This window comes from Rhinopithecus bieti, unplaced genomic scaffold (assembly GCF_001698545.2).
Source record: "Rhinopithecus bieti isolate Rb0 unplaced genomic scaffold, ASM169854v2 scaffold_13900, whole genome shotgun sequence".
In the NCBI taxonomy this organism is placed as follows: Eukaryota; Metazoa; Chordata; class Mammalia; order Primates; family Cercopithecidae; genus Rhinopithecus; species Rhinopithecus bieti.
In genome coordinates, this window is record NW_016808376.1 from 3,409,801 (window position 1) to 3,430,962 (window position 21,162).

Genomic DNA, 21,162 nt, shown 5'->3' on the forward strand with positions numbered 1-21,162 from the left:
TTTATTTTTAACAAGGCATTCAGGAGAATAATTTGAACATGTTAAGTCGGGTCATGTCCCACCCTTGCTAAAACTTCCTGTAGTTCCCTCTCTTGCTCAGAGTGAACAGGTCAAATACCCATCCTCCTTCCCTCTGCTCACCCACCCTGACCTCTCGCTGTTCCCTGACCTTACTGAGTCCTCCTGCTTCTCAGCATCTGTGCTCCTTCCTGCTGCTTGGGTGGCTCTGGCCCTAGATACTTGTGTGACTCACTCCCTTGCTTCCTCTGGTCTCTGCTCAGCCATCAGTTTATCAACACTTCCCCAACTCCCCCACCTTGCAATAGGGTCGCATCCCCCTCCCTGTGCCCCTGACCTGCTCCATGGTTCTTCAGAGCATCCCTCACCATCCGACACATCATCCACTCTGCTTATTTTCTGCTTCCCTGCACTAGAACTCAAGCCTTCTGAGAGCAAGGACTTGTTTTTGTCCCTGCAATAACCCCAGTGCGTAGATCTGTACCTGGCACATAATAGGCTCAAGAAATATTTTTTGAAATGAATGATAGTATTTTTATTCTCATTTGACAGACAAGGCAACAGGCTCAGAGGTAACGTGCTAAGGTCATCAACCTAGCAATATAGTAACTACCAAGAGCTGAACCTGTCCCATCCCCTTCTCTCACTGACCAAGTATGAAGTCATTCCCCTCCTTCCAGTCAAGCAAAATCCCCTCCCATCTCCCCACCCCACCACCACTACAGGAACTCTTCTGAAGAGGCTCTCTGGAATGTTCAAGCAAGTATCACTCTTTATGGTGGAATGTTCCATTTGACTGAAGGTTAACCTGATCAATGTCAGAATGGCAACTACTTGTCCTTTCTTCTTGAATTATTATTTTTTAGAGATAGGGCCTTGCTCTGTCACCCAGGCTGGAGTGCAGTGGCACAATCACAGCTCACTGTAACCTCAAACTCCTGGGCTCAAGCCATCCTCCTCACACAGCCTCCCAAGTAGGTGGTATTACAGGCACAGGCCACCATGCCCAGCAAATTTTTTTTGTATTTTGTAGAGTTGGGGTCTTGCTGTATTGCCCAGGCTGGTCTCAAACTCCTGGCGTCAAGTGAGCCTCCCTCCTGACACTCCTGAAGCACTGGGATTACAGGTGTGAGCCATCATCCGTGGCCTCTTCCTGAATTATTGAAATGTAACTGAACCTTCTCTTTGTGTTGCAGGATTAAAATTATTACGAGATGTGGGGCATGTAGCTAAGATGCTGTATTAGTCTGTTTTCATGCTGCTAATGAAGATATGCCCAAGAATGGGTAATTTATAAACAAAAAGAGGTTTAATGGACTCACAATTCCACATGGCTGGAGAGGCCTCACAATCATGTCAGAAGGCAAAAGGCACATCTTACATGGTGGCAGACAAGAGAGAATGAGAACCCAGCAAAAGGGGTTTCCCCTGATAAAACCATCAGATCTTGTGAGACTTATTCACTACCATGAGAACAGTATGAGGGAACTGCCCCCATGATTCAATTATCTCCCACTGGGTCCCTCCCACAACACATGGGAATTATGGGAGCAACAATTCAAGGTGAGATTGGGTGGAGACATAGAGTGAAATCACATCAGATGCAGATGCAGGAGGTGTAGAAGATAGGGGTGAGTGGGTACCAGCCCCTGCTGTGGCTTTGGGACTTGGCTTGATCCTTGGTCTCCTGCTCTGTCCTCATTGAGGGACCATGAATGGTGATTAGTGGTCTGGTTTCTGCAGCTGCCCCACAGCTGTCCTTCTTTAACAGCAGTTAATGAATCCAACACTAAACATTCCTCTGCCAAGCGACTTGTTGCCCCCAGGACAGTCTCTATCACTATCACTATCAACATCCTTTAACTTTCCAAGCTCATTTAAAGTGTTATCTGTAACCAGGATCCCATGAAACGTGTACCTCTTCATCAGTTTACACAGCTCTTCCAGACCTTACCTGAAGTTACTGTTTTGATTTTTTTTTTTTTTCTTGAGACAGAGTCTTGCACTGTCACTTAGGCTGGAGTGCAGTGGCGCAGTCTCGGCTCACTGCAACCTCTGCCTCCCAGGTTCAAGCGATTCTCCTGTCTCAGCCTCCCAAGTAGCTGGGATTACAAGCGCGGGCCCCCAGACATGGCTAATTTTTGTGTTTTTAGTAGAGTCGGGGTTTCACCATGTTGGCCAGGCTGGTCTCGAATTCCTGACCTCAGGTGATCCGCCCACCTCAGCCTCCCAAAGTGCTGAGATTACAGGTGTGAGCCACCACACCCGGCCGAGTCTGTTTTGTTTAAGGGATATGAGTAAACTCAAAACTCCATGCCAAGTGGGGAGCAAAGGACGTTCATTTCACCCCCACACCTCCATTTAGCTTCTAAACTAATTTTCACCCAACTCGAGGTCTGCGTCCTTGTGAAGGCATTTAAGTTTGCAAGAGGCACTTGGGTAATGACTGGTGGATTATTAATAAAATACAGAATAATAAAACCAGGACATGGCCAAGCATCTGCAGCTGTGTGGACCAATGAAAATGTGAAACCTTTCTGGTTTATGGGTACTTGATCCTCCTTTGGCTTTGCGGGGCTTGGGGGGACAGATGTGGAGTGGAGGATGAGGGTGGGAAGCTGGAATTTGATCATGTTACATGCCCCAGGGCTCTCACTGAAAGTAAGCCCCTCCATCTTCCCCATTGCACCGCTGAACCATGTCATTACATGTCTACTTTAGATGGGCCTAAAATTAAAAAAAAAAAAAGGTAGTAAAAAGTAAATAAATAAATAAATAAAAGTAACCACTCCATAAGAAGCTGAAAATCTGTACTTCACGTTTCTTTCCCTGAGCCCTGAGGAGGTCTAAGTCTTCCTTCATTCATTCCCACATCAAGCCTGAGACACCAGCCTCCCCAGAACCGTGTTTTCATCCTGCATTATTTCTGCAATGTTCCATCAGGCATCTGCGGGTCTTTAAAGGAAATGTGAAAAGGTAGCAAAGACGTGTGGCACAGGAAAGAAGTGCACAAATCAAAGCCAGAGAGAAGCCTGCTAGCCACCTGGAAATCAAATTGTGTCAGGGAGAAGGCCTGCGTGGAAAATAGATTAGAAGGGCAGTGAACAAGAGAGAGGAAAGAAAGGCAGGCCCCTACAAAAGTTCATTAGAAGCAGAGGAGGCCAGAATTTGAAAAGCAGCCTGAATTTGGAAAGAGTCCTGCACTGCTTGAGGAAGGACTCAAGATTCAGTAAGTTATATCGACTTCTACCCGGGTAACGCGGTGGCCGTCCACCTGCATGTCCCTCTTTGCTAACCACGCTCAAACTGGGGCTGCAGGCTCTGAAAGAAATCCAGGGAGCAGCCAGACATGAAAGGAATGGGAACGCAGGCCTAGGACTTCAGATGAGAGGGTACCCTCCATCCACAGTGCCGTCCTTCATCTGACCTCCACCCCGTCCTGACTCTGGGCCTGGTGCAAACAGGGCTGGTGAAATTGGTGGGAACTGGAAAAATAATACCTGCCTGGACTACCCTGAACGTTGAAAGAGACAGCATAGGTACAGGCACTGGCAGACTGGGGCTCCATAGAGTGACCTGTTATTATTAAATCATATGAAGCAGCAGGTGGAAGTGGCCTCTGAGCCTTTCCATTTTTTTTTTGGAGACGGAGTCTCGCTCTGTCGCCCAGGCTGGAGTGCAGTGGCACAATCTCGGCTCACTGCAAGCTCTGCCTCCCGGGTTCAAGCGATTCTCGTGTCTGAGCCTCTCGAGTAGCTTGGACTACAGGCGCCCGCCACCACGCCCAGCTAATTTTTTATGTTTTTACTAGAGACGGGTTTCACCATGTTGGTCAGGCTGTTCCCGAACTCCTGACCTCAGGTGATCCACCTGCCTCGACCTCCCAAGGTGTTGGGATTACAGGCGTGAGCCACCGGGCCCGGCCGCCTTTCCATTTTCATCTGCGCAGTCCAGGTTTGGAGTGCTCTGGTCTTCCCCAAACCCCGTGTATCAGTTCCCTCTTGCGCCAGCTCCCCTGTGGAGCGGGGCCTCCTCATCTCCTCCTAACTAGCGAACGTCATCTCGGTAAGAGACCAGCGGTAACCCTAGGCCCTGAGGGCGGTCACTTTGACCAGGCTCTGCGACCCCCGTGCTTGGCCTCTTTGGTGGCACTTGGCATGACTGCGAGGTCAGGCTCAGGTGTTCTAGAAATTTAACTTTATTTTATGAACTTATTTTCCATTTCCAGCCACCTGGTGGCAGAAACTTAAAGTGTGGACCCCAGCGTCTGGATGAGAGGACACAAAGCATTAAAAAGTCAACGTCGGGGCAGCCAGGCCCCCCACGTGCTCGCCCTCCAGGCCCCAGGCGTTTCCTAGGCAGGTAGGGGAGCGGTTGCTAACAGTGCAGCGCCACTCACCCTGATGCTCGTTTTCCCAATGCAGGCAAACGCCACATTCCTGGTGTTGGTGCAAAAAGAAATCATCCTACTTCTCCCCTCGCTTAAACTTTCCCACAGGCCTTGTCAAACAACCCCAGGAGCCGGCCTGCGGGTTTTCAATGCGCGCCTTTCACCCTGGGGGGCGGGGCGAACCGGGTAGGGCCTCGTGGGGGCGTGGCGTGCCGGGGCGTGGCGTAGTAGGGGCGGGGCGAGACGGGGTAGGGCCTCGTGCGGGGCGTGGCGTAGAAGGGACGGGGCGTGCCGGGCGGGGGCGTCCGTGGGGACGGGCGAGCCGGGGATGGGCCTCATGGGCGGGGCCGAGCCGGGGGTATAGGCGTGGGGGGTGGGCGTGCCGGGGCCGTGGGCGTACGTAGAGCGGGGCCGAGAACGGGGAGGTGCCTACGATGGGGGCGTAGGCGTGCCGGGGCGTGGCGTAGAAGGGACGGGGCGTGCGGGGCGGGGCCGTCCGTGGGACGGGGCGAGCGGGGGAGGGCCCTCGTGGGGGCGGCGCGGAGCGGGGTTATGGGTCCTCGTGGGGGGTGGCGTGCGTGCGTGGTCCGTAGTAGGGAGCGGGCACGTGCCGGGGCGGGGCGTCGTGGGACGGGGCCGAGCCGGAGGTCGTGGGGGCGGAGGCCGAGCCGGGCTAGGGCCTCGTGGGGCGTGGCCGTGGCCGGGCGTGGGCGTAAGTAGGGACGGGCGTGCCGGGGCGGGCGCGTGGGGGCGGGCGAGCCGGGGGAGGGCCTCGTGGGGGCGGGGCGTGCCGGGGCGGAGCGTAGTGGGGACTGGGCCCGGCCTGGGACGTCCTCGCGAAGCCTGGGCCTGTCAGGCGGTTCCGCCCGGGTCTCGGCCACAGTCGAGTTCCGTCGAGTTTCGTCCCGGCTCTGCTCACAGCAGCGCCCTCGGAGCGCCCAGCACCTGCGGCCGGTCAGACAGCGCGATCCTGCGGCGCCTGGCCGTCCCGGATGCCATGGCAGCCGTCGCCGTCTTGCGGGCCTTCGGGGCGAGGGGGCCCATGTGTCTCCGGCGCGGTCCCTGGGCCCAGCTGTCCGCCCGCTTCTGCAGCCGGGACCCGGCCGGAGCGGGGCGGCGGGAGTCGGAGCCGCGGCCCACCAGCGCGCGGCAGCTGGACGGCATAAGGTCAGCCCCGGGCCGCACGGGCTCCTCGCGTTGGGGCCGGGTCGGGGTGCCGCCACTGACGCCGCGAGGACTCGGGGAGCCGGAGCCCCGTTTACGCCCCTGGGGAGGGAACCCCCCGTGTCCCGGACCCGGGCCTGGCAGCGAGTCGGTGGGACTGCCCCGGGCTCCGAAGCCCTCAGGGCCGCCTGCGGGATCACTGGGCCTCCAGCCGCTGGGCCTGCGGAGAGGTCTGGAGAGGAGGGCTCTGGGCCCCAGACCCGGCTCCAGGGGGAGTGTGGGCACGGCCGAGCTGCTCCTTGGCCCTCACCCAGAGGCGCGGGGCTGGAGGCGGGACAGTAAACAGTACTAAGGACACAGCGTCCTGAGCGCTGCCCTTGTGGCTACAGGCCCAAAACTCTTAAAAATGTGCTTGTGTGCCAACTGGAAACTGGGCGATAGAGCCATGAAGGTGGAGGGCCCTGCCCACTTCAGGCCTGAGCCGGGTGCTTGCCTGGCCCGGGCAAGGGTGCAAAGGGAGGCCTGAGTACCATGTTTCAGCATATTTCAGTTCTAAATAAAGCTGTTAAATAAAACGTCGTTTTCTCCTACCCTGAGATGTTTACCTTCTGAAGAAGACCTAGAAGGCCACGGGTGAACTGATAATCAGATGACCGGGTGGTTTCCCGCAGGGGTGGAGAGCCAGCCCCTGGCTTCAGCGTTTTCCTTTTCTCCTCACCCTCCTCTCATCCTTTCCCACCTTTGCACCCATCCTTTCTGCTGCTCTGCAGGGGACTGGGTGCACAGATCTGCAGACACCCTTCCAGCATGCCCAGATTGTCTGTCCCCAAGACAACTGCTCTTGGCCGCCTTTGGGCTTGGGGTGCCCACAGCATGGCCAGGGAATTCTAGGGTCTCAGTAATGGCCCCAGGGTTTAGAAAGGGGATGGTTCCCTTCCCTGTGGACCCCTTGCTCATCATCTACAGGAGCACAGGCCAGAGCAGGGCCCAGGCCAGGGCCTTTCTTGCCCATTGCTAAGTTTCCGCTTCTGTAAATCAGGTCACATCTGGTTGGAAGCCTGACTTCTGGGCAGGCCAGATGACAAAAAGGAGGCTGGTCGCGTTCTCAAGAATTAAACATGAATCAGCAAAGGTGGTGACTGAAACACTCTCGCACGAATGCTAGGGGTTGTTTAGTAGGAAAGGAAACTTATTAACCAAGCATTAAAGCAGCACTATGTTAGGCACTAAGCAGGTCAACTTGTGCGAGAACTTGAGCACGCGTCACTCTTCAAGTGTCCCTTTTCCATGCTCCTCCCAGCAGCACTGCTGTCATGGACCCAGGGCCAGCTCTGTGCTGGGCTCCCGGCATCTATGATCCCTAATTCTTAGCAATGGCCTGCAAGGTGGATAATTTTATGCCCACTTTACAGTGAGGAAGCAAGTTCAGAGAGGTGACAGCCTGTTCAGGGCCACACGGCCAGTAGGTCTCACCAGGGTTGAGAGAGGTCCCTCTGCCCCAAAGTGGTTTCTACTCTGTTTCTACTCACCACTTGGTTTGAAAAGAGATGGCAAAAAAACTGGATGCAATGTCATTCCACTGCATTTGGTGGAATTGGCTGTGAAAAAATAGAAATGCTATTTTTTGTCATTAGAACAGATATTGAGTGTCTTCTCTGTGTGAGAACATGACAGTCCCTCACTTCAGGGACCTTCTTGTGGTTTACGGTAATGATCTTCAGACAGCTCATGGGGGCATTTATAAGGACCATCTCTTACCTTGATACTTATCACATGCTCTGGTGGTAACCTCATTCTTAAAATTTTCCTCTTCGGATAGGTGATACTGGTGAAGCTCTCAATGCAAGACACCACATGTTTTGAACCAAGATGGCCGTTGGGAGGGTTCAGTGATGAGATTTTTTAGGAGGTATTATTAACAGGCTTTGGTGCCAGTTGAATTAGGAAGAGATAAAAAACTAGAATGACTTTTTCTCTGATTCAGGCAGCTGAGTGACACCACTCAAATAAGGAAGAGATAAGAGGGGCAGGTTTGAGAATGGTGGGATGCCCAAGGACACCTAGATGGAGAAGGCCAGTGGACATCGGGATGAACGTGTGCACCTGGAGCTCAGCTCAGAGGTGGCTGTTGACGTCAAGGTCATTGGTGAAGTTGCCTGGGAAGAGTGCGGAGGACAGAATTCAGGATGGCTGGCATTCAGGGGTTAACAGAGGGCTAGTAGCCCACGAAAGAAATCAAGAAGTGTGGGCGTCAAGCTACCCAGGTGCCGAGGCAAGAGATCGAGGACACGAGCTCTTCCAGTGTAATAAAATATATAAAATAAGAATAGTTATACTAGATATAGATAATAGATATGATTATATATGAATATCATTAATCATTAGCTTGTAGCAATTACTCTTTATTCCAATATTATAATTATCCTTGCTCTATAATTATAACCTAGGAAAAACCAAGCCATACAGAGATAGGAGCTGAGGGGACATAGTGAGAAGTGACCAGAAGACTAGAGTGTGAGCCTATGCGCGGGCAGGGCCACCAGAGGGCTCCTTGGTCTAGCGGTAACGCCAGCGTCTGGGAAGATGCCCATTGCCAAGCAGACCATGGCCTAGCAGTAGCGTCAGTGTCAAGGAAAAACACCCGCTACTTAGCCAACTGGGGAAGGGAGTCTCCCTTTCCCCAGAGTAGTTCAGAGAAAACCCTACTCCTCCACCTCTTGTGGAGGGCGTGACATCAGNGAGCTGAGGGGACATAGTGAGAAGTGACCAGAAGACTAGAGTGTGAGCCTATGCGCGGGCAGGGCCACCAGAGGGCTCCTTGGTCTAGCGGTAACGCCAGCGTCTGGGAAGATGCCCATTGCCAAGCAGACCATGGCCTAGCAGTAGCGTCAGTGTCAAGGAAAACACCCGCTACTTAGCCAACTGGGGAAGGGAGTCTCCCTTTCCCCAGAGTAGTTCAGAGAAAACCCTACTCCTCCACCTCTTGTGGAGGGCGTGACATCAGTCAGGCCCTCCCACAGTTATCCGGAGGCCTGACCATCTCACTGTGATGCTGTGCTTCAGCGGTCACGCTCCTAGTCCGCCTTCATGTTCCATCCTGTACACCTGGCTCTGCCTTCTAGATAGCAGTAGCAAATTAGTGAAAGTACTAAAAACCTCTGATATGAAGAAATAATGGCATAGGCTGTGTCCTCTCTCTCTCTGTCTCTCCACCTCGGCTGCCAAACAGGGAAGGGCCCCCTGTCCAGTGGACACGTGATTGATGTGACCGTGTCAATCATTGGAGATGACTCACACTCCTTACCCTGCCCCTTTTGCCTTGTACTCAATAAATAACAGCACGGCCTGGCATTCAGGGCACTACTGGTCTCCGCGTCTTGGTGGTAGTGGTCCCCCGGGCTCAGCTGTCTTTTCTTTTATCTCTTTGTCTTGTGTCTTTATTCCTACAATCTCTCCTCTCCGCACATGGGGAGAAAAACCCACCGACTCTGTGGGGCTGGACCCTACAAAGAAGGACCGGCCAGAGAAGTACAAAACAACCAGGAGAGAAGAAGTCTGTCTCCAGAAGGAGGGAATGATCGAGATGGCCAGTGGATTTGGATCTGGCAATTAGGAGACGGTCGGTGAGAAGAGCTTGGGTGGAGCGGGAGGAGTTGAGCCTGGTTCCTCTGGGTTGGAGAGTGGACTCTGCGGTTTAGAACACTCACAGTGTTGGAGTCAAACAGCTAACGGGATGCATGAACAGATTCCGCAGTGCACGATGGCCTTGGGGGCTGGAATCTTTTTATACAATTTTGCCTGAGACCTTAGCATTTAGTTTAAGCGTATGTCACCGATGGGATGGCAGCTTTTTATATTTGCTACAAGAAGCACCCTCATTATTTCATGGAGAGGTTTATAAGCCGTTCTCCCACCACCCCCACCAAATATAAGTTTTGAAGTCTATCAGCACATCAGCACAAGTAATTTTGTACTTAGGAGAGAACAATGTTTATAAGAAACAAGATGAATGGCGCAGCCACCTGAAGACTGCAGCAACCTTGAAACGGTATTCCAAAGAAAGTGGTTATTCTTATTGAAATAAATTCAGTCATCAAAGCTGTTTTCCAGAGAAACATGACACAGAATACTATTTATGGAAGATCCAAGTTGGCTGTACCGTGGAAGGAATATCAGATTCAAAAAAGATTGAGGAAGGCAGGAAACATGTAGGTGAAAACTGATAGGAAACACATAAAATACATAATAACAATCTGGTGTTTGGCTCTTTGCCCATTTCTTATAGCAGCCAAAAATAAGACATTTCTGTGTACAGGCAGCAAGATGACAATACAGATTATTTTATTCAGCACATGGGATGCCTCAAAAGAGCGAGCAGACCCTTTGGACAGCAGCTTTTTGTGACAGGATGTGTCCAGAAGAGCCCTCTTGCTGTGTGACTTGTACTTTTATTCTTCATGTATTATCCCATTCGCAGACAGCACGAATTGTTTTGTAGACTTACAGGATGCCACTGTAAGAAAAGATGGGCCTAGGCGCAGTAGCTTACGTCTGTAATCCCAGCACTTTGGGAGGCCAAGGCAGGTGGATCACCTGAGGTCAAGAGTTCGAGACCAGCCTGGCCAACATAGTGAAACCTCAGCTCTACTAAAAATACAAAAATTAGCTGGGTGTGGTGGCACACACCTGCAATCCCAGCTACTTGGGAGCCTGAGGCAAAAGAATCACTTGAACCCAGGAGGCAGAGGTTGCAGTGAGCCGAGATTATGCCATTGTATTCCAGCCTGGGCAGCAAGAGTGAAACTCCATCTCAAAAAAAAAAAAAAGATGGACTGGGTACAGAAAAATTGAATGAATGAATAAGACTGACAATTCTATAGCACAACAAGGTGACTATAGTCAATAATAATTTAATTGTAGATTTGAAACTAACTAAAAGAGTATCATTGGATTGTTGATTTATCCTTTGTTATCCACAAAGGATAAATGCTTGAGGGGATGGATACCCCATTTTCCATGATGTGATCATTGCGCATTGCTTGCCTGTGCCAAAACATCCCAGGTACCCCATAAATATATATACACCTACTATATGTACTCACAAAAATTAAATATAAAATATTGGGTCAGACACGGTGGCTCATGCCATGATTATAGAATCCCAACACTTTGGGAGGCTGAGGCAAGCGGATCACCTGAGATCAGGAGTTCAAGACCAGCCTAGCCAACATGGTGAAACCTCATCTCTACTAAAGATACAAAATTAGCTGGGCATGGTGGTGGGCGCCTGTAGTCCCAGCTATTCGGGACACCGAAGCAGGAGACTCGCTTCAACCCGGGAGGTGGAGGTTGCAGTGAGCCGAGATCTGGGGCGTTATTTTCATTCTGGGTTTCTTTTCTAACTTTTTTCTAAGAAACAAGGGAAAGAAAGCAGTGGAAGGTAGCCACTGTTTGTCAGATTTCTCCGGCGCCTGCTGCTGTCATGCTAAGCTTGCAGCCTCTCTGGGTGGTGTTGATTTTGGAACTGCTGTGCATTGCCCTCTCTGTGGAGGTGGCAGTCATGTTTCTGACAGCAAACATGGAGAAAAAGAGAAACAAATCAAGGGAAGAGGGAGGAAACCCAGCCTGCATTTCAGGTCGCCTTTTTCTTGTTTTGACTTGGCTATAACTCCAGAGAGTTGACAGACCCTCTAAATTGGCACTAAGCCCCAGCAATTCTCTTTTCTTGCCTTTTAAAAGTAGCTCCTAAATTAGACAGGAGTCGCAGGGGTCCTCACTTGTTTTGACTGGTGCGTGACCCTGTGATTGTAAAATGTGCTTCACAGGAACATCATCTTGAGCAATCCCAAGAAGAGGAACGCGTTGTCACTTGCAATGCTGAAGTCTCTGCAGAGTGACATTCTTCATGACGCTGACAGCAACGATCTGAAAGTCATTATCATCTCGGGTATGTATCTGATATCTGTCCTTAGTATTCTGCAGTGCCCAGAAGAGCTTTCTTGAGAGTCTTTAGTTAACTGGGGCATCCCTTCATTTAACTGGAGAATTGTTTTGAAGCTCCTTTACAAGAACATTAATTATAGAAAACACCTGTGTAGTTGGTGATTTGGTCCTAACACTATTAACTCCAGAATATATAGCAGAGGTGACTGTTCAGTGAAAATCTGTCTTTTCCTTTTTGTTAGATACTAAAACATTTCTATTCTTGGCTATACTGGTCTTCCCCTCAAAGTCAGAGAATTGATTTCTTCATGGACCTTATAAAATGGCTTTAACCACTAATCCTTTGGGGCATTTGATTGGTTTGACTTTTCTTTTCTTACCAAGCTTTTGAACTGATATCTGCAGTGCCTTTAATGGTGCTGGAAAGGATGCCATATTCTGCTCATTTGTTTGCTTGCTCCGAAAAGAATTTTTACAGAATTATTTTTTCTTGTGATGATGGGACTGGTATGAATATTAGTAATATTAGCATTTTAAAGTGTGCACAAAAAAATATGACAATGATACTCTGTGATGCTATGTTTGTTTGACAAATCAAGCATCAGGGTTTCCGGAGGCAGAAACTCAGAATGTTACCATCTTATCCATGGTTAATCAGAAGTGTTCAACTGTTTTATATGGTGAAGAGAAAAGAAATTAGAACTAGTACAATCCAGCAGCCATGTGGGATGTCACCTGGATACAACAAAGGCAGTTAACTTCTTTTTTTTTTTTTTTTTTTTTGACACATAGTCTTGCTCTGTTGCCCAGGCTGGAGTGCAGTGGCATGATTATAGCTCACTGCAGCCTCAAACTTCTGGGCTCAAGTGATCTCCAGCCTCAGTCCCCTGAGTAGCTGGGACTATAGGTATGTGCCGCTACACTCAGCTAATTTTTTATTTTTTGTGGAGCTAGCGACTTGCTATGTTGCCCAGGCTGGTCTCGAACTCCTAGCTTCAAGCAACACTGCCACCACTGTGCCTGGCTAATTTTTAAGGTTTTGTTTTGCAGAGACAGGGTCTCACTATAGCTTCTTAACTACACAATTACCTCACTTACAAAAAGACAATAATATTGCCTATCAATCAAGGTAACTACAACAGCCAGGCATGGTGGCTCATGCTTGTAATCCCAGCACTTTGGGAGGCCAAGGCATGCAGATCACTTGAGGCTAAGAGTTCGAGACCAGCCTGGCCAACGTGGCAAAACTCCATCTGTACTAAAACTACAAAAATTAGCCAGGCGTGGTGGCAGGCGCCTGTAATCCCAGCTACTCAGGAGGCTGAGGCACAAGAATTGCTTGAACCCAGGAGGCAGAGGTTGCAGTGAGCCAAGATCTTGCCTCCGTACTCCAGCCTGGGCAACAGAGCAAGACTCTGTCTCCTGCAACAACAATAGCAACAAAAGGGAAGTATGAGGAAATGTTATCAGCTCATCAGTAGGATGACATTTTCTTGTTGATGACAGCAGTGATAGCAGCCACATCCTATGATCCCTCATCTGTAAAATGAAGACCAGAAGGCTTCCGAGGTCTCCCCTACCCTCACCTTCCCAGTTCAGCCATGATGGTTGGCCACCACTTGTAGACGAAATGACTTGGACACTGCCTTCGGCATGGGGGATTTTGATGAGCTTGTGTGACTCAATACACTCAGGCCAGAGCGAGTCCCCAAATAAAGGCTCTGTATAAAATATCTTTGCCTTGGTAACTGAACCTTCTCCTTATGTAATTGTGTATTTCTATCATTTTCCATCAAGGACTTTTAGGACACAGAGGCACCTAAAAAAGGCCTCACCTTGCATTTTTCATCACAAAATTCTGGCTGGAACTTTTCAATCAAACTGGAATTATTCTTCTCAAAATTAGGCCATTAACTTGCTCTAAGTGAAAGTTTGCTGAAGTTATTCAGTAGACAAGGAAGGGAACTAACTGTCCAACTCTGGGTGTTTACATCTTTTTGTTTTCTTTTCTCAACTGGAAACATTTGCAGCTGAGGGGCCTGTGTTTTCTTCTGGGCATGATTTAAAGGAGCTGACAGAGGAGCAAGGCTGTGATTACCATGCCGAAGTATTTCAGACCTGTTCCAAGGTAAGCCGGGACGACAGTCGACAGTGCAAACCTGCAAATGATCATTACATTAAATGTTGAGTTCGCCTTCTAGCTTATGGATAAGATTTTATCCATGAGACCCAACCACCCAGAGCAACTGGAAACTGTTTGGTCATCAGATCATTTATCCAAGCAATTATTTGGTTTAGACCTTTTTTTTTTTTTTCCAGACAGAGTCTCTCTCTGTCACCCAGGCTGAAGTACAGTGGTGCAATCTTGGCTCACTGCAACCTCTGCCTCCCAGGTTCAAGCGATTCTCCTGCCTCAGCTTCTTGAGTAGCTGGGACTAGCAGGCATGCGCCACCACACCTGGCTAATTTTTGTGATTTTAGTAGAGATGAGGTTTCACCATATTGGCCAGGCAGGTCTCAAACTCCTGATCTCAGGTGATCCTCCCGCCTCGACCTTCCAAAGCGCTGGGATTACGGACGTGAGCCACCGTGCACGGCCTAGTTTAGACTTTTAAGAAGCGACTATAATTTGCTATTGATTTTGTTTTGTACCAAAGAAAGTGGAATATAGGATGGTACTCATGGTTGCCATGTCTAGCATTGTGGGAGTATGTCTTCATGTAGAAGTTTGGAGTAAGAGGAAAAAGGTGAAAATGTGTGTCTTTAGAGAGGAATAATCTAAGATTATAATAATTTTTTTAAAAATTTAAACTAAAACAACTCTGTTAAATGGGAAAGAACATTAATAAGTGGAATAACAATAATGGTTTTTTAAATTGTTTTCAAATGCTTCTTTCAACCAGCCTTTATAGTCACCACCTCCAAGTAGGAAAATTAACCTCTTCGTTGTTGCTTCTTTTCTGCCTCTTTCACCATATTAAGGAGGAAAAATACCAACAGCCACAGAGGAAGAAGAGGTACAAAAAGTTCTGGATGATTTATAAATGCATGAAATCAACCCCTTGGGTAATGAAAAATTGAATAGAGAATCCAGCTTTAAGTAATACATTGTTCATCTAATGACCATTTATTGAGCACCTATTATAATACCTGCAAGGCGTTGAGGGAAACATAAGAAAAAATTGCTTTCTGCCGAACTGAAACTGAAAATCTGTTTGGGAAACGACACCTATAAAACGATTTCATAACCTGCCTCTAAGATGGTTTAACCTAATTTTTTATTCATTCATCAACTTATTCATTCATGTATTTGGTCATTAATGATTTCACAGATATTTAATGATACAAGACACAAGTGAGCAACAGGGATGTGAATGGGAAGATGATGAAGACATCCCCATTTGTTTTCCTTGCCCTTCCAGAAACCCATAAAGAGATCAGGTTATATTTTTCTCACTCCATGGAAGGACAAACAGGAAAAGCAATTTACTTGAAGCTTCATGGGGAAGTGGGAGCAAGTTAGAGCCGAGACCTGGGTCTTTTGTTTCCTACATTGATGATGTTTATGTAACATTCCACTCTTAGGTTTGCCAAGGCTTGGTGCTTTAAAAGTTTTTTCGGCCGGGCGCGGTGGCTCAAGCCTGTAATCCCAGCACTTTGGGAGGCCGAGACGGGCGGATCACAAGGTCGGGAGATCGAGACCATCCTGGCTAACACGGTGAAACCCCGTCTCTACTAAAATACGAAAACTAGCCGGGCGAGGTGGCGGCGCCTGTAGTCCCAGCTATTCGGGAGGCTGAGGCAGGAGAATAGCGTAGACCCGGGAGGCGGAGCTTGCAGTGAGCTGAGATCCGACCACTGCACTCCAGCCTGAGAGACAGAGCCAGACTCCGTCTCAAAAAAAAAAAAAAAAAAAAAAAGTTTTTTTCTACCAGTACCCAGTATGTTTGGCTAAAGTTGAAAAGCATCAAAGAGAACCAGTAAAGCCCTGTTATCCTCCCTAAGGGTCTGCTTTTATCACTCTGCTCTGGCAACTTCATGAACTGGGATCTAAACAGCGTAGCCATGGGCCACAGGGGAGCAGGCCTTCTTCAGAGGATAAAGCCCAGATTTCTTGGAAGCCCCTAACCCTTGGAGGCCTCTGACTTCCTGAAAAAGACTCAGTGCATAAACAGGGCCTACCCCAAAGTAGTAAAATAGGACTGAAAGTGTACTGATTTCTGTAAACCATTTCTAAGAAAATCACATTGTGTTGGCTAAATATGAGTGTCATGGACTTGTGCAAGATTTCAATTTCCAAGTGAAATCAACAGGTAGATTGGAACAGAATGAGCTAGATATTTCATTGTTCAGTTCATGCATGAGAAAATTTGATTTTAGAAAGGAGGATAGAGGTATCTGAATTAGCTAAGCATCTAAAAACTATACCAATTTGTTACAGACCACAAGTACTGCATGATAGTTAATTATATACAAATCAGGAGCAGGGCAAATTAAGAATGAGTAGAATGAGAATGAGAAGAACTTGACTCTGGAAGAGTGAAAATGACCTTCCATGGCGCTCATATTAGAGACTTCTTCTTTGTCTCTCTGCTTATATCCTGTGGAAGTTTGGAGATGGAACTCTAGTTCAGGAGAAGAGTCTGCTCTTTGCTGTCATACCCTGTCAATCACATGACAATGGGACAAGGTTTCTTGCTTTGGGAAATAACGCGAAACCCTTAGCGATGCTGTTAAAGGAGGTTAGGGCAGAGTCCTATTTATGTCACATTTTGGGGTCAGCAGACCCAAAACAGTACCTAATTCAGGCAAGTCAAATAGGTATAATCAGTTCTTGACCATCAAGTGTTTGATTATTCTAACCTGTTGATTATTTAAATTCCCTTTGTATTTTCTGAACTTCTCTCTAACTTTATATTTTAAATAGTCTTTTTTTTTTTTTTTTTTTTTTTTCTTGAGATAGAGTCTCGCTCTGTCGCCCAGGCTAGAGTGCAGTGGCCCGATCTCGGCTTACTGCAACCTCTGCCTCCCGGGTTCAAGCAATTCTCCTGCCTCAGCCTCCCGAGTAGCTGGGACTACAGGCATGCGCCACCATGCCTGGCTAACTTTTTTTGGTTTTATATTTTTTTAGTAGAAACGGGGTTGCACCATGTTGCCCAGGCTGGTCTCAAACTCCTGACCTCAAAATGATCCGCCCACCTTGGCCTCCCAAAGTGCTAGGATTACAGGCATGAGCCACAGTGCCCGGCCTAACACAGTCTTAATCATGAAAGTAATAAGTACTTATAAACAGTTTTGAAAGTCTAGAAAAATAAAGGATTACCTATGTTATACCATATTCATACCTCCCAGAGAGAACTGTGATTAATATTTTGCTATATTTCCTTTTAGATCATTTTTTCATGTGAACCTGTTTTCCTAAATAATCATATATAGATGAGATTACAGTATAAAATTATATAATGTGATTATAGCATTGAATGCTTACTATATGCCAGGTAATATTTTAAGTACTTTAGATATGTTAATTGATATAACTGTCATGTTCTATAAGGATGGTGCTGTTACCATGCCCATTTTACAGATGTGAAAACTGAGGGGTTAAATGACTTGTCCAGGATTACGCAGTGAGTAAGTGACAGACTGAGCGTCAAACCCTGGCAGCCTGGTTTCAGACCACTGCATAAGCTCCAGAGTGCTATGCTGGTATTTCTCTTGGAAATTTTCATTTCGGTGACAATACAGCATCCTAGTCAATGGATGTAGTTTAGTTTCCATTGCCATTTATTTATTTTGTATATTTATATTATTTATAGTTTTTTTTACTATTATAATGATTTGGTGAGCATCTTTGGCATAGAGCTTTTTACCTATTTCACATTATTTCTTAGAAGTAGAATTCCTAGATCAAAGGTGAATATGCATTTTTAGGCCGGACGCGGTGACTCACATCTGTAATCCCAGCACTTTGGGAGGCCGAGGCGGGCGGATCACTTGAGGTCAGGAGTTTGAGACCAACCTGGCCAACATGGTGAAACTCTCTCTCTACTAAAAATACAAAAAAGTTAGCTGGATGTGGTGGTGCACACTTGTAACCCCAGGTGCTTGGGAGGCTGAGGCAGGAGAGTCACTTGAACCCGGGAGGCGGAGGTTGCAGTGAGCCAGGATCACGCCACTGCACTCCAGCTTGACAGAGCGAGTCTCTGTTTCAAAAAAAAATATTAATAATTATATGTGTTTTTTATGCTGAATATATACTGTATTACCTATTTTTCTGCCAAGTTTTATGAAATCCTAGCCATTCACAGATGGTGGACAGGACAGGTAGACTGTTCAACTCTAATCCCAGTCAATTGGCTTTTCATCAGTAACTTCAGTTCCTTGAGTGGTGCAACAATGCTCAGAACAAAAACAAAATCTTTTCTTTCTTTGCAGCAGGACTTTAGAAGTTCTTGGGAGTTCTTCCCCTTTTTATTCATTCCAATTCACTGGTAATGAGCACTCGCTGGCCCATCCCCAGCCTCACCTTACAGTGCATGAACCCCCTAAATCCACGAACAGTGTTGTGTACAGGTGTTTACTTATCTGTGCATTCTTCTTCTGCTTCTTCTTTTTCTTTCTTTTTTTTTTTTTTTTTTGAGACAGAGTCTCACTGTGTCACCCAGGCTAGAGTGCAATGGTGCGATCTCAGCTCACTGCAACCTCCACTTCCCAAGTTCAAGCAATTCTCCTGCCTCAGCCTCCCAAGTAGGCTGGGATTACCGGCACACGCCACCACGCCGAGCTAATTTTTGTATTTTTTTTTTTAGTAGAGACAGGGTTTCATGATATTGGCCAGGCTGGTCTCAAACTCTTGACCTCAGGTGATCCACCCGTCTGTGTTCTTCTGAGGAGGATGCATTTCCTCATTTATCCTAGGGAATGTCATTAGTGTTTATCAGGTTCTCTAAAGGAAACCTCCCCCCAAAAAAGTCAAAAAGCACTACTATAGGATAGGATACCATAGCCTTAAATATACAATTGGTTATTTTAGAAGAAAGCTAACGAATATCAAATGTTTATGGATATAAAAGATAAGCTTCTTAGACAGAGTCTTCAAATCAATGAAGGTCGCTTGTCTTTGAATCCCGGCCTTGGGGAAAGGAACCCAAATTTCATTCCCATCCTCTCTCCCTGCCAAGGTTCAAAGAGCAGCACTTTAGAAATTGCAGTTACCATAGCAACACACTCTGTGGCATGAAAACATAAGCTGCAAAAATAAGTTAAAGTTCTGGAAATGTATTGGTTGGAGGGGTCATATTAGCACATTTCTGTCTCTCCTCTCTGTGCCAATGGCTCTATTTTAGGAATTTTGTTTACTTTGATGACAGCAGAGTCCCCCCGTCCCCATTTTAATAGAATTCAGACAGTCTTCATGGTGGTAATTTGAGAAGTAATTATTAAGAAAACTGCCTTCAAGGGTCCTTTCCACCTTAATTTTTCAAGGAAGCACCAAATACCAGCTTCAGACTTTGAACACAAGAGCCTCACACAGGCGCGGTGAAAACAGAACTGTCTCTGAAGGGTTCGATTTGCTCCCCAGAGATAAACATCCACACTGTTCTTCAGCACGTTTGCCAGGAAGGCAGGTGGGAGTCTGTCACTTCTCAAGAGCTAAGCTTGGGGCCACCCCCTGCAGCAGCCCCCACCAAGCTTCGTGTCCTTGTTGTGCAATAGGGCTCTGTCTCCATGAGGCTCTCAGAAAGACCAAATGACACTGCCTGGTTCAGAGTAGATATTTAATAGGAGTTAGTGCTTTCTGTGCCTTTTCTGACCCTTTTTCCATAGAATCTGATAAACTCACACATATGAAAAGTGCTCTGGAAACAGGAAAGTCATATAAAAGGATAGGCGTTGGCTGGGCGTGGTGGCTCACGCCTGTGATCTGAGCACTTTGGGAGGCCAAGGTGGGTGGATCACTTGAGGTCAAGAATTCCAGACCAGCCTGGCCAACATAGTAAAACCCCATCTTTACTAAAAGTACCAAAAAAATTTAGCTGGGTGTGGTGGCCCATGCCTGTAGTCCCAGATACTCAGGAGACTGAGGCAGGAGGATCGCTTGAACCCGGGAGGAGGAGGTTGCAGTGAGCCAAGATCTCACCACTGCACTCCTTCCTGGGCAACAGAGCGAGACTCTGTCTAAAAAGAGAGAGGCATTAATGTCGTGCCTCCCTCTGGGTGGAAGTGAAGTGGATGTGTTTGTCCCACAGGTCATGATGCTCATCCGGAACCACCCTGTCCCCGTCATTGCCATGGTCAATGGCCTGGCCACAGCTGCCGGCTGTCAACTGGTTGCCAGCTGCGACATTGCCGTGGCCAGCGACAAGTCCTCTTTTGCCACTCCTGGAGTGAACATCGGGCTCTTCTGTTCTACCCCTGGGGTTGCCTTGGCAAGAGCAGTGCCTAGAAAGGTAATTTAACTTCCCCCACCAACCTCTGCCTCCCAGCCTTCTCTGGAGTTCCTCCTCCAATGCATGCGAGGATTCAAGATCCCACTTGTTAAAAGTGCCTTTCATATCAGGACGTTCTGCCCAGAGCGCCTCTGGCTAAATGGGCCATGACTTTCCCTCTAATGGCAGGGAGGGAAGAGCCAACCGCCTGCCTGTTCCTCTGTAGCTTCTGACGCAGGGCGTCAATTTGTGAAATCACTGCATTTCCATCATGTGTACCCTCAGTACCACTGGGTAGGTTTGCCGATTGGTTTTGTTTGTCTTCCTAATGGCACATATTTTGTAATCTTATTTGAAACACAATTGAGACTCAGTTTTGTTGCACTGAATGGTTGCCCGTGAGATAGAATAGCGTGCTGACATAATGCCAGTATCAAGAGCCTAGGATAGTAGTGTCGCTGGCTCACTCCTTGTCAACAGTCTGTCTTGTTCTAGAACGGATTTAGAGTAGGTGATTTTTGGAGTGTCTTGGGTTTACAATGGTTGCATTTCAAGAACATGAATCTCCTGTGCGTGGTATGTTGAATCTGCCCAAGAAGGAGCCGTGTTGCAAAGTGGTTTTGTTAACTACAGTGAAGTCTGTTTCTGTCACAAAACTTTCTTCCTTCCTGTAACATCATAAAATAATATCTCCTAAGCCTTCCTTAAGTGTAAACCAACAGTGTTCTTGTTGCAGAAAAAGTGCCTCCTTGTTCTTAATTGGAAATCTGTAAAAAGGGGGGCAGAGTCTTAGACCACACCAAGTAAAGAAGCTATTGCTTTCTAATGTATATGATCTACTTTAGCATCAACTATGAAAATTAGCAGTTGCTCACATGCCTACGACGCAAGAGAAATAAGATCCAAGGGAAATCCAGTAGTAGGACGAAGAAGTTTAGGGAAGTATTCCTTTCTTTTGCAGTGCCCCTTTGTTAGTTTTTGCAGATATGTGTGTTTGTGGGGAAATTGTGAAGAAGACAGATACTTGTGAACACACACACTTAGGACAGTGGGCTGGAAGTGGGCTCCGCACTACAGTAGGTGACGGCTGGCTAAAGTGTCTTCAGACTAAGAGGATGTTTTCGACTCTGTCAAGATCGACACTTACGTTAAACTCATTCAGTAATTTTTTTTTTTTTTTTTTTTTTTTTTTTTTTTTTTTTTTTTTTTTTTTTTTTT

The 21,162-nt window shown here is 47.5% G+C and overlaps 1 protein-coding gene across 1 annotated transcript in view; it reads left to right on the forward strand.

Moving 5' to 3' along the window:
* The first annotated feature begins 5,191 nt into the window (after positions 1 to 5,191).
* ECHDC3 (enoyl-CoA hydratase domain containing 3) overlaps positions 5,192 to 21,162 on the forward strand; it is a 23,479-nt gene continuing 7,508 nt past the window's right edge. Inside the window, exons 1-4 of the mRNA XM_017886712.1 lie at positions 5,192 to 5,575; positions 11,398 to 11,519; positions 13,546 to 13,643; positions 19,765 to 19,965. Of these exons, the coding sequence (XP_017742201.1) occupies positions 5,406 to 5,575; positions 11,398 to 11,519; positions 13,546 to 13,643; positions 19,765 to 19,965 (591 nt within the window). The 5' untranslated portion in view covers positions 5,192 to 5,405. The remainder of the gene's footprint in view (positions 5,576 to 11,397; positions 11,520 to 13,545; positions 13,644 to 19,764; positions 19,966 to 21,162) is intronic.